The sequence below is a fragment of the Pristis pectinata genome, chromosome 15 (genome assembly GCF_009764475.1).
Source record: "Pristis pectinata isolate sPriPec2 chromosome 15, sPriPec2.1.pri, whole genome shotgun sequence".
NCBI classification, from domain to species: domain Eukaryota; kingdom Metazoa; phylum Chordata; class Chondrichthyes; order Rhinopristiformes; family Pristidae; genus Pristis; species Pristis pectinata.
Window position 1 is genome coordinate 21975819 of NC_067419.1, and position 14177 is coordinate 21989995.

Genomic DNA, 14177 nt, shown 5'->3' on the forward strand with positions numbered 1-14177 from the left:
TCAATCTTTTTGAATGAAACCTCCCACTTATTCAAACTCATTAAATGTGTTCACACCAAACACTCCCATAAATGCCTGTTGCCATTAAAGGTTCTTCCTTTAAAGGAATTGGGGCAATTCTGGGGATTTCTGAAGACTTTCAGCAGTCCCATGGTCAACCAGGTAGCACGTTTAATATCTTTTTCTTTGGTAGTAGTTATTTTTAGTTTCTATCTAAATTATCTCAAAAGTATTGAAGTCTCATGGACCCCAAGTTAATTTTGGACTGCCTCCCCGCACTCCCCGACCAACCCATTCACCATCCCAAGTTTGCGACCCATTCACCTGGAGGCCCAGCTGCAACAGGTGCATGGAAACCCCACCATCTACAAGCTGCCCTCCACGTGTCTCTCCACACTAACTTGGGAATATACTACTAGTCATCATCACTAGGTCAAAATCCTCCAACACCCTGCCCAACATCACTTTTGCAATATCTTTTCAAATTTGCCTGCGGTACCACCTTCTCAAGACAATTGTGGATGGCTAATAAATGCTGGTGAAGCTCACATCTCTGAAGTGAACTAAGAAAAGTTACACTATTTTAGAGAAACTCTATGTAACCTTGGCTCTGACATGAATCAGAATATTTTTAAGCAGATGTTTCCTACAATTTTCCATCCAATGAAGTAAATGGGCAGAAATGTATGGGCAGTGAGTTAACAATTTTGGTGGATGAGAGTTCCTGCTGTCAGTTCATAGTCGGAAAATGTGCTTTTATCATGTCATTCTAAGCTTCCATTATTCGTAGCTAATAGACTGTCACCATCTATTGGGCCTTGTTTCAATTTACCTTTTAAAGCTCCCTTACCACCTGTTCAACATGCAAATGGGTTACCAGGGTACAGTGAAAATAAAAAGATTCATTTGGCAAACAAGTGCATAATGTTAATAATCTATTCATAATCCTGGCACAGAAACACTGCACAAACATAAAGCAAGTTAATAAAAGAAAATAAGCAGCAAATAGACCTGTCCAATGCAATCAGTTTGACGAAGCATTACTTAGTGCAAGTCCAACACAATCATTACTGAGCTGCTGCAATATTGACAGTTTATCTTGATAAATGGATCTTGAAAATATGGTTTTATTTCTAACTTTACAGTATATGTTTTTTTTTACTTATTCTTGCTCTTTGTTAAATGGACACTGCAGGGATATAAAGTAAACTATATTATTACACTGTTCAAGACAAGTTATCTGAGAATTACTGTGTGAACTTTATTTCGTCATTCTTTGCTGCTTTGTGGCTAATCTGAAATAAGTGTTTGTTTAAGCAAATAATATTACTTGAGCTGATTGTTGAAAAATTGATTTTAGTGGAAAATTTTCATAATATTTATAACAGATTCTTTTTTAATATGTTTCTGAATTCATTAAGAAAAATTGACCAAGGAACTTATTTATCAGTTCACTGTACTTATCAACCAGTGCTGATTTTCCCTTTATTCCTGCCATTGTCTGGGGACCTGTTAGTGAGGCTTCAAGCTGCAGTAAAGAGAGAAAGATGACAATGTGGGTTTTTCCTTATAATAAGCCATCTGAATCTTCCCATTAGATTAGAATGAACTCATCCTGAGGGAGCTACTATTCAACATAGAAAACATCTGATACCTTCAATTAATGTGGTCATAAGAGCAGGTCAGAGACTAGGAATCCTGTGGCAAGTAACTTGCCTTCTAACTACCAAAGCCTATCCAGCATTGACAATGCTCAAATTAGAAATGTGATGGAATACTCCCCAGTTGCTTGGATGAGTGCAGCTTCAAAAACACTGAAGAAGCTCAACACCATACAGGACATAGCAGCCTACTTGATAGGCACCCATCCATTACCATCCACTCACTCCACCACCGACGCACAGTAGCAGCAGTTTATACCATCCACAGCACACACTGCAGCAACTCACCAAGACTCCTTAGACAGCAACTTCCAAACCCATGACCTCCACCAGCTAGAAAGACAAGGGCAGCAAAAGCATGGGAGCACCACCACCTCGTTGCCCTCCAAGCCACACACCATCTTGATGTGATGTTCCTTTACTGTTGCTGGGTCAAACTTCTGGAACTCTAACAGCATTTTCCTAACAGCATGGTATCCTGGACTTCTTGTACATCGTGGGTATACCTACACCTCAAGGACTACAGCAGTAAAAAGAAGGCAGCTCATCATCACCTTCTCAAGGGCAATTTGGGATGGGCAATTAAATGTTGGCTCAGCCTGTGAAGCCCACATCCCTTGAATGAATATAAAAAAAAGCTATTCAATTAGATTACGTGCTTGTATTTACTCTCAACAATCTATAGTTCTGTATATTATTTTACATGGAGAACATTTTTCCAATCCACAATGATACATTCTTTGGTAATACATTGGTTACCTGGTTTCAAAATTGGAATTAAGATTTTCAGTGGGTGGGAATATTGTTGTTTTACCTCCAGAACCAGGTCTGGATTCCAGGTCCAACTGAAGGCATAAGTAATTCTCTATTCAGTCGGATATAACAAGAATTGTGTGTTAGAAATATCGCTTGAGTGAGTACTTGAATGGTTATTGCAGGAAATAGAAAATTCACATTGCTAAATCTGTTTTGCATCCAATCCAATGCATACTAATAATCTAGCCTTAACAAACCTTTCTGAGGGCGATGTACAAGAAGCCCAGGATACCATGCAAGGTGTTCTGCTGTGTTTTCCTGTAATTTTGCCAGATGCCTGATTCTTTCCTTCTCTCTCCTTAAAGCTGATTGTAACTGATTGGCTGACCTAACTCCTTTGTAGGTCTTAAAGCCTCTTTCCTTCTGTTTAGCCAAGTTTCTGGTGATTATAGTTAAATAGAAAGAAGATAAAAAACTCATCTGAGTTTGAAATTGTATTCATTGGATTTCTCTCAGAATGTGGAACTGTAGGATAACATTTAGACATCAGAGCAATCTCTTAGATTTTTTTCCCTGAACATCCCTTCTAAAATCAAGCACCACTGTAGCATGAAGACACAGTGACAAATTAGTTTACAGTTCTAAACTGTTGTGGAATTGGCAGGAATGAAATCTAACCATTTTCTTAAAGTTCCTATTGTGTTTTATCTGTGCCTCCTGTTTAATGGCCTGTTTAATCATTTGTCATATCTCCAGCATTAAATGGACTAATCCTTATTCCAGAGTTTGAAGTAGATTTCTGCTTTTGAAAAGTCTTCATTTTCACCATCAACTTAAAATAAATTCCAGCTATATTTTTTTATTTTTAATTTAAATCATGACACTGAAATAAATACTAATATTACAGAAACAAAGCTATTTGTTTGCCAACCCTGGTCTTAATATCATTGTACAAACAAAATTAGTACCACAACATTGTAAAAAGAACGAACAATTCTGCCATTCAGCTCATTGTGACTAAATCGGTTGAGAAAACCTTATCCTAAGCTTATCCTACCTAAACCTACCAGCACTTGATCAATAGTCATGCAGGTCATGGGTCTGCAAGTACACATACAAGCACTTCACAAAAGATTTTCCTTCCTTTATTCCTGCTGGAAATGTCTGCTTCCCTCTCTCCATCCATCCCAATAAAATCCCACTGGGAAGTCAAAGTCTACCTCTTTGCCTTCTCAATCTTTCTCCCTGGAATCAACAGCAGAAGCCTTCTAGTAGTTCCTGGAGTCATGATGGGAAAAGGAGGAAAGGTTTACAAAAAAAAATGATCTGGAAAATGGCTATTGTCCAGTTTGGTGCAGTAATTGGGTATGGTATCTGACACTGGAGGCAGAAAGAAGTATAGAACTACTGAGCTGAGGTGCAGAATGCATTGATTAGAAGACTGAACTGTAATATTTTTTTCAACATTATTTTCCTAATGTAAAGTCTCCAATAATCATGTTTCTGATAATGCTATGTGATTGGCATAAAACAATTAACAGTGGCACATAATAATACATTCTCTGAATTCATGTAAGCATAAGACATTTAGCAGCAACAATTCAAGACACATGGTGACAGACAGAATATCAGTCATATCCTCCTTCATAATTTTATGATATTAGTAAACTGTTCCAGTCAGATATTAATCTTTTTTTGGACCAGCACTGCAATATCTTTTTGCATGTGGACATAGTCTAAACATTGTATTAGAACCCATTATTACAGCATTGAATTCAAGGAATCAATGGTTTGATCTCAGATCAGCTTAGTGCGAACCTGGTCTTGATGAAATGTCTTTTTATAACAAAGCTCCCCATTAAGGAAAGACCACTATTAAGTAAACCATTTAAGCAATAATAGTTGAGTGGGAGTTGTAATTCATGACAAACAGTCTAACTGAATGCTGGTGCTCCATGCTATATTTTGCAATTACCACTTAACTGTCTAGACACAGAACTACATGGTGATTGAAATATTTTTTTCTTTGATAAAGGAGAATATTTAACTTATAACTGTTGAATTTGATGGAGAGAGCTTAAATAGTTCATGGATGATCTAGCAGGGCTGGTGTTGGTTTGAAGGATTTGAGAAGATTAGTTGGTAGGAGGTAAACCCAAAGGTTGCAAAGCAGCATGAGGCAGGTCCGTGGTACAGAAAGCATTTCAGCAGTTTTAAAGTCAGGTCATAAGAAAGGGTAATAGCAGAGAAAAATGTAAGTTCCTGAAATTCTTGGGTACTTCAGTTAGAATCAAGGTTGTTGGTAATTTGATGACACAGAATGGTCAGAGAAATTCATTGTGGATTAAGGCAACTTGAGAACAGATGTGGAGCAGCTGGATAATCGAGATGGCAGCAAGCAGAGTGGGAAATAACTACATACGTTTTAGGACAACTCACATGGTGCTTAGGGCTAGCACAGTGAACACCTGGCCCAGCATGTTGGTAGGCAGCCTCTGCTATTCTTCAGTACTTGGATGTAAATAGTATTATAAAAATAAAAATTTATATTTGTATGAATTTACCCTCAGTGTGACAAGGTGCTAAAGCACCATGTATGGTTGTCCATATGTTCACTCCCTGTGACCACAGTCTTCAGAATCATAGTGCAAACACAACTCAAACTGATTTAATGAATAGATCTAAACAGCCAACATGAGCAGAGCTAGACTGGAGTCAAGAAAGATCTGTGGACATTGTACTTGGTTCTATGTACCTTGACTTGACTTTTCATTGTAAGATCTTTCAGAACTGGTCCATTTTCTTGCCTCTGAGACTTCGATTTCAAGAAAATAAGGATTTTCATTTTGAAAGAGTAGATGGCTTGAGTAAGTGGGCTTGCGGTTCAATTTGCTGTTTTGATACACCACATTAAAATTAGGAAAGCTGTCCCACTGAGTGGTCAACCACAGCCTGATCAGTCATAAGCCCAGAGCCATAACTTTCAGCCAATGCCCCAGACTCTACTGTAACCATCTCTGATGATGTATTTTCCCTCTGGCAGAGGTGGTGATACAGAGGAATATAGTTAGGACAGAGTGGCTTTGGAAGTCTCAAAGTTCACATCAGACTGCATGAACTCTCATGAGCATCAGATCAAACACTAACATGGACTCATCTTATTAACTTCTAACTGATGTCCTCCCTCAATTGGTGAATCAGTTGTCCCTCATGTTAAATACTATCTGCAAGAAACAAAGCCACAGAATATACCATGTACTTTGATAGGGGAATTGGTAACATTACTTGAAAGACACAACTGCTTGCCTCATCCAGGCTCAGCTGGTGATAAAAGCAACACAAAAGGGAAAAAAAAACTAACTTACCTTGTCCTCGTCAGTGTATCTGTTGCAAGCTCATCTGTCTGGGAGAGTAATGGAAGGAGTAACCACTGCACTGTTTTTGTGGAGATGAAATCTGATCTTCTGTTTGAGTTCACTCTCTGTTGTGTTGTGTGTTGCCAACGCTGCACTGAATGAGATAGATTCAGATGGAACCAAGAGCTCAAAACTGGGAACCCATGGGCCATGGTGACCTATCAGCAACAGCACATTTCTATTCCATGTGATGCAGCATTTTCCTCACTCTCATTGCCATCACACCACATGGTTTAATGAGGAGTGCAGAAGGGCATCCCCAGAATAACAATTAATGTACCTGGAAGTGAAGTGTTAACTTAGTGAAGATATGACACAGGGTTTCATGCATGCTAACAGCAAAGACAGCATGGTTTGGTGAGATCTAAACAATCCTATAACCTTTGCTGTCTTATCACCTCATGTTGTGAATGGTGAAATACAATTGCACAGGAGGCCAAGACACAATGGACGTCTCCATCTTCAATGAGAACAGAGCAACTGAATAGAAAATACAAGATTGAGATGTTTGTAACTACTTTAAGCCAGAAATGAAAAGTGAATGTTCCATCTCATCTAACTTCTGAGGTCCTGACCGTCAGAGAAAAAGTTTTCAATCATTTAAATTCCCTCCCTGTGAATATTCCCTCCTGGATGAATTATTCTCCAGTTGCCTTGATTGTCGCCTCATGATGCTTGACATCAAAAGGATAAATCAGCCTGCTAGATTGGCAGCATGTCTGTCATATTAAACATTCACTACTCTATCAGCAGTGTGCCATGACTACAGTGTGTACCTTTATCTGAATGCACTTTAGCATCGTGCCAAGACTTCTTTGAGAACAATTTTGACACCTGTGACCTCAGCCATCCAGTGTAAGATGTATGGTAATGTCAAGCACCTGCAAGTTCTGCTCTGATTGAGACAATATCATAACTAAAAAATAAATCACCAGTACTTCATTGCTGATTCAAAACCCTGGAGCTCCCTCTCTAATAGCACTTTGTTGTTACCCTTCTTTCATAGTCTGCAGCTCTTTAAGACTGCATTATGATCAGGCGGTCAATACTGATTCACCAATGGTGCCCATGTCCTTTGAATATAACAAATTGCAAAATTGGCTATTAACAGTAAATTGAATTCTGACAATTTGAATGAATGTAAGTAATGAGTTTAACTGGGACACAACTGAGTGACAGCATGTAGAAGACATGGTAATGGACATAATCAGTACATCGAACACAGAACAGTACAGCACAGGGACAGGCCCTTTGGCCCATCATGTCTGTGCCGACCATGTTGCCAATGTAAACTGATCCCATCTGCCTACATATACTGTGTCCCACTATTCCCTGCCTGTTCATGTGTCTGTATAAATCCCTCTTAAACGTTGCTATCGTATCTGCTTTTACCACCTCCCCTAGCAGCACTACCACTCTCTGTGTAAAAAAAACTTGCCTCAGAAAACTCCTTTAAACTGTCCCCCTTTCACTTTAAACCTATGCCCTCTACTATTTGACAGTTTCATTCTGGGAAAAAGACTCTGACCACCTACCCTATCTATGCCTCTCATGATCGAATACACTTCTATCAGGTTACCCCTCAGCCTCTGGCCCTCCAGAGAAAATGATGCATGTTTGCCCAACCTCTCCTTATAACTAATCACGCCAATCCACATAACATCCTGGTGAATCTCTTCTGCACTCTTTCCAAATCCTCCACATCCTCTTTATTATGTGGCAACCAGAACTGCACACAATACTTCAAATGTGGCCTACTCAAGTTCTTATACTGTTGCAACATGATTTCCCAACCTTTGTAAGTGCCCTGACCAATGAAGGCAAGCATGGCATATGTCTTTTTTTTAACCACCCTTGTGTTACTACTTTCAGGGTGCTATGGACTTGCACCCCAGGATCCCCCGTACCTCAATGCCATTTACTGTATACTTTCCTCCTGCATTTGACCTCCCAAATGTATTGCCATACACTTGGCTAGATTAAACACTATCTCCCATTGTTCCACCCAAATTTCCAACTGATCTATATCCTGCTGTATCTCTTGACAACCTTCCTCACTACCCAGTTGATTGATTATTTGGAACATGGATTTATACCTTACTCAAACTGAGAAAGTGCAAGTCACTTCTCTTTATTGGTCAGCTTCAAACTGATTCCTAATGAATGTTGGGAATCGTAGCACTGAATATTCTACAAATCTGGCTCAAATTTGCTCTTAATTTGTATGAGATACCTAGAAATTAGACTACATAGCACTGCATAGTGTGCTCTGCAAATTTGTTTGGAAAAAGAAATATAGAACATGAAATTGAGAACATATAGTACGGATCACACGGTCCTTGAATTTCATTCTGGTTCCTCTGTGTGTTAGATGTGTCTAGACATTACTTCCTGGATTTTCATTCATGCTGAAGTGGCTTATATAATCCACCGGCCACTATTGCTGAAGTAGGCTTCCACAGTACCCGAGAGGTCTGTGTGTCTGTGTGGTACTTGGAATGGATTCATGTAGATTCCTATTATTTATTTACTGAATCTCATTTGATCCCCCATCAGCCCCAATGTACTCATCTCCACCCCACCCAAAGCTTTTGACACTTCTCCTGTCCCTCCTCCCCAATCACTAATCATGCAGGAGCGCCATGTTCCGATCTAGCCAGTACTTGAGGATGCTGTGCAAATCTAACAGAAAGATACTGCGATAGGAATAAAGGAGGTAAACTATGACGACACATTGCACAGACTGGATATGTATTCCTTCAAATGTCGAAGACAAATGGTTGAAATAACTCAGAAATTAAAATGATTAAAGAATCTGAGTCGGTTGATGGAGGGAAACTGATCTGATGGAGAGTCCAGCACAGGAGAAGTGGGACAGTCAAGGGGAAGTCAACAAGCACTTCTTCTTAGAAACAAATATTGGTATCCTAGAACTTCCTCCCAAAAAGCTGTTGAGGTGAAAATTTCAAAACTAGGAATAATGAATTCTGCAAGTTGAAGGTGTTAAGAGATATGCAACAATGTTCACTTACTGGTATTCAGATATAGATCTGTCATGGTGTAATTGAATAATGAGAAGCTGAATTACCTTCTTCTCATCCAAAGCTCCTGGGGTTGAATGCGAGCAATTCACAGACTCTAATAAAGACAGAACTGTGACAGTTAGTGGCTCATTATACCTTGTACAGGAGTTTCTTATATAATGCTATCTAAATGCAATTCCTCTTAGCTGCTAAGGTAAAATGTATAAACCATGCAGGTGGTGTGATACTGCAGCCTCTATCAACCCTGACTACAGCTGCCATTATTCCTCTCTTTGTGACTTGTATCTTTCCAATTAAAGTTACAGTATCCTCCATTGTCCAGCTTTGTGCTGGGACTTGTCCACTGCTTCCCAAAATCCTCAACTGTTCCATGGAGCTGACATACGTCCCTAAAGTAAATAAATCCTGTAGATACTTGAATGTAATGTTGCTGGAAGGGCCCTTTTGAGTTGAATCCCAATGAACTTTGCAACAATACATAAGGCAGCGCCCTGCAGATGATATGTTTCCAATCAGAGATGGCCAGGAACTTGTCATGGAAATTGCTTTGGATGCTACATAACATACAGAAGTCTGCAGGTCTGCCATTCCGTATTTCATAACATGTGGCATTATGTACATGTTCAATGTTTTATCGTACCACTATATAAGATATCTATTAGTCACATGTACATCGAAACACACAGTGAAATGCACCTTTTGCGTAGTGTGTTCTGGGGGCAGCCTGCAAGTGTCGCCACACTTCTGGCGCCAACATAGCATGCCCACAACTTCCTAACCCGTATGTCTTTGGTATATGGGAGGAAACTGGAGCACCCGGAGGAAACCCACGCAGACACGGGAAGAACGTACAAACTCCTTATGGACAGTGGCCGGAATTGAACCTGGGTTGCTGGCACTGTAATAACGTTACGCTAACCGCTACACTACACTACGCTACCTACCATAAGTATTATTACATGTTCAATAACCAGGAGCATGCAAGAGATATGGGGGTCCAGCATGGGAATGAGCATTTCCTCGTAAGCACTAAGCTCATTATGAAAACTTGCACCCTCCAGATAGTGGCCAAATTTAAATTCCTATGCATGCCTCTGCCAGGAGTCAGTAACTTGTGGAGGGGAACTAGCAGCTTTCAAAACCAACCTGGTCGGAGGAAAGACAAAATGGCATTCACCCCTCCTGAAAATAGTTTCTGAAACTGTCTAAAGCTGAGTTCTGTTCTTTGAGCTTGTGTCTTTGTGCTGCTAAATTTTGTGGCATGTCAGATGTCAAGTATTGCAAAAAAAAATGTTTCTTCACTGAGGAAGTGTTTTTTTGCCAGTGGACATTCTGCTTCAAGATAGTTTTTACATTTTGCCTTAGCAAGTGTCTAGGCTTTCCCTTTGGCTGCCCACATTTTAAAATACAGGCAAGCTGCAATTCAACGATAGAGACTTGTATCCTAATTCACACCAAGTCTTGTTTGGCCTGCTTACTCACTGATTTACGTTGGCTCCCATTTTTAATATTCTCATCCCCTTTTCAACTCTCCGAATCTCTGGCATCTTACATATTCCTGATTTATACTGCTGCACCACAGGGAACTGTGCAATCACCTGGCTAAACTCTGGAATTCTCTCCTGCTCCACTTTTAATCCACTCCCTAATAACTAACTTCTTGACAATGTCTTTAATCCCTTACCCTAACTGTTGCTATATGACTGGAGGTCTGATTCTGACTGCCGAGGCTCATCTGAGTCATTTTGAGTCATTTTACTAAGGTAAAGCTCTTGTATTTGGTGTTGTAGTGTACTTGTGATCTCCTGGCCTTTGCTGGTAATAGGAACAACTCCTTGCTTATCTGGCCATATGACATGATATTGGGATATCTTGTATTCTCCTCATAGTTTCATATTGTGGCCTTCAACATTATTTACTTCACTTATTCTTTCTTTTACAGAAATCCTGACAAAGGAATTCAGTTTCTGATTGCGCGTGGATTCATCCCTGACACGCCAATTGGAGTTGCCCACTTTCTGCTCCAGCGGAAAGGGCTGAGCCGCCAGATGATTGGAGAATTTCTGGGCAACAGCAAGAAGCAATTCAACAGGGATGTTTTGGAGTGAGTAATGGCAAGATGTTTCATCTATCTTTCTCCCCCACCCACAATTTTTCAACTCAAGTTGGTCAGTCATTCACCCTTCAAAGACCCTCTCACAAATTACACCAGAAACCTCTGGCTATAGTAGTTCATTCCCATGTCCCATCAATACATTGCAGTCATCATAAATAGTTAAAATTGCTTTTACAAGGACTAATGGCAGTAAGAGTACCTTGATGGATTTGGTTTTGCTGTCTCTATCTGAAGTGTAGTGCATCAGAACTTCTGCTCCTGGGGAGAGACACAAAGAGGGTTGTTAAAAAAAAACACATAAAAATTGCTGTTGGAAGTACAATAAAATACCATCACAGCATTTTTCCAGAGTGCTAAAGTATGGAGATGCAAACTTCTTAAAAGCTTACATTGGAGCTATACATAAAGCAATTCCATTTAAACACTGCATTAAAAGCAAAGAACATAATGTAAGACCATCAGAAATAGAAGCACGAATAAAGGCTGTTCTGCCCATTGTATCCTCTCTCTCATGGTTGGTCTTTTATCTTAGAATCTATTTCATGTAGTTCACTCCATTTCTCTTATTTTCCTTAATATCCAAAAATGTATCCACCTCCATCTAAAATATACTCAGTGACTGGCCTTCTTCAGTACAGAATTGCAAAGATTCTGGGAGAAGGGATCTCCCAGTCCTGAATTTTGAGACTTTGAGACTGTGATCCCTGATTCTAGACACCCCAGCCAAGGGCAACTTTCCCTTCACATCTGTCCTGTAAGCCCCATAAGGGAATTGTTTGTTTTAATGAGATCACTTCTCATTCTTGTAAATTCTAGAGAGTAGAAGCCCAGTTTGTTTAAGGTCTCACAGAACATTCCCCCTCAGCACTCCCTGCTCCAACTTCCTAGAAATCAATCTTGTGAACCATCAATGCACTCTCCAATTGCAAATATATCCTTCCTTAGGTTGGGAAACCAGATATGGCATAATATTCCAGATGCTTGCTTGCCAAGGCATCATATAATTTCAGTAAGATGTTTTTATTCAGACTTAAAATGCCATTGACCTTTCCAATTGCTCCTGTGCCTGAACATTAACCTTCAGTGATTCATTTATGAAGACACCAAAAGCCTTTGAATACCTGCTTAGCTTTTCTGCTTTTTTTTTCTACCAAAGTGGGTGATATATTTTCCACATTATATTTCATCTGCTGTGTCCAAAAAGTTTTGAAAGTGGCTACTCATCATAGAGCTCGACTGCCTCTACTAGATCAATACAGGAAGCAGAGTTAATGTAGAATGCAGTAATGGGAACTAATTGGAAACTGTTCAACCTACAATGACTACACTTCAGAACCAAGGTTATCTGAATCTCAGTAGTCATGTTGTGGTGCGCAGATAACGTGTATTTGTGTATGCTTAGAGGCTGAGCTGTAAGCCATTGTGGACATTTTCAGTGAAGCGTACAAGAGAATGGGCCTTACACCCAACATCTGCAAAGTGAAGGTCTTCTACCAACCTGATCCCACTGCACCACACTGCCGTCCAACAATAAAGGTTCACGGCATGATCCTGGAAATTGTGAACCACTCCCCATATCTCGGGAAGGATCTCTTGGTGAAGGCAGACATTGATGATGAAATTTACCACTACCTTCAATGTGCCAGGACAGCCTTTGGTCAGCTGAGGAAAAGGGTATTTTAAAGATCAAGATCACAGACCTGTACAAAACTCATGGACTACTAGACAGCAGTGATCCCTGCCCTCCATATATGTTCTGAGACCTGGGATACATAGTGGAAAAGCACCATCAATGCTCTCTCCAGTCCTCCAAATTTACAGGAAGGAACTAACATTAGTGTCCACCCCCACCTCAACATCCACAGTATTGAGCCCCTAGTTACCCTCTGTCAGCTACATTGTCTCTCTCTTGCCTAATACCAGACTCCTGAAACAGACACTATTCCAAGCTCTGTCATGGAAAGTGATTACCAGGTGGATAGAGGAAAAGATTCAAGGATGTGCCCCAAAGCCTCCTTGAAGAAGTGTACCATCTCCACTCCTGGGAATCTTCGGTCCATGACAGTTCAAAGTGGAGAAGGAGCATGTGGGATGATATTGAGAATCTCATAGCCATGCATTGGGAGAACAGGAGAACACTGAGGTGTTGTATAAGTGGTGGCACATTGATAGTCGCAAAGTACCCACCTCCCACTCCGTCAGGCGCCACCTGCCCCATCTGTGGAAGTGTTTGCAGTTCCCACATTGGCCTCATTAGCGACCTCTGAACCCAGAAATGGGAGCAAGTCATCATTGATCTTGGGGGACTGCCTAAGAAGGAGAAGACAATTTACTTAAAGAAGTTATTCTCAGAAATTACACTCACAGGGAGCAACAGTAACTGAAGAATTCCCATTACTGTTCCTCAGTATTTGCATTTCTGATCTTCTTTCTATCCTTTCACAAAGGGGCCATTGGGTTAGATCTCTTTCACGATTTTACCTTTGATTTATACTGGTTATTCCTAGCATAATTTATTTCTCCTTAGCATTGGCTGTGGGGTAATAAAGGAAGGCACTACACAGGCAGCAAGATATAACGCAAGCTGATTTGTGTCTTTACACATACCAAAAAAGTAAACAAACTGTTGTCAAACGGATGGTCAGAACCAGACAAGATACAAGATCTATCTTATGTAATTAATAAACTTTAAAACTTTATTTATACAGTACGGTAACAGGCTATTCCTGTCCAACAAGCCTGTGCTGCCCATTTACACCCACGTTAACCTAACTAACCCATACGTCTTTGGAATGTGGGAGGAAATCGGAGCACCCGGAGGAAACCCACGCAAACACGGGGAGAATGTACAAGCTCCTTACAGCCAGCAGTGGGAATTGAACTCCAATTGCTGGCGCTGTAATAGCATTACGCTAACTGCTACGCTACCGTGCCGCCCAGTGTTCAGTATCAACCATGTAAGAGCCTGTGAAGATTTGGACTGACTTATTTACATCATTTTGATATTGCTAGTTACAGGGCTTTTAACCACAAAACAGAATCTTTGATACAAAGTGGAATCCAAACACCATTTTGTATCACAATGCTTCTTCAACACAAACTACATCAAGTATAGAAACACAATCAAGTAGTCATAGTCATAGAGAGATACAACACAAAAACAGGCCCTTCAGCCCACCGAGAC

At 40.2% G+C, this 14177-nt stretch overlaps 1 protein-coding gene across 3 annotated transcripts in view; it reads left to right on the forward strand.

Moving 5' to 3' along the window:
* LOC127578611 (IQ motif and SEC7 domain-containing protein 3-like) overlaps positions 1–14177 on the forward strand; it is a 288463-nt gene that overhangs the window by 198679 nt on the left and 75607 nt on the right. For all 3 annotated transcript variants that reach the window (XM_052030780.1, XM_052030781.1, XM_052030782.1), the window contains exon 5: positions 10820–10981. In XM_052030780.1, coding sequence (XP_051886740.1) covers positions 10820–10981 — 162 coding nt within the window. The remainder of the gene's footprint in view (positions 1–10819; positions 10982–14177) is intronic.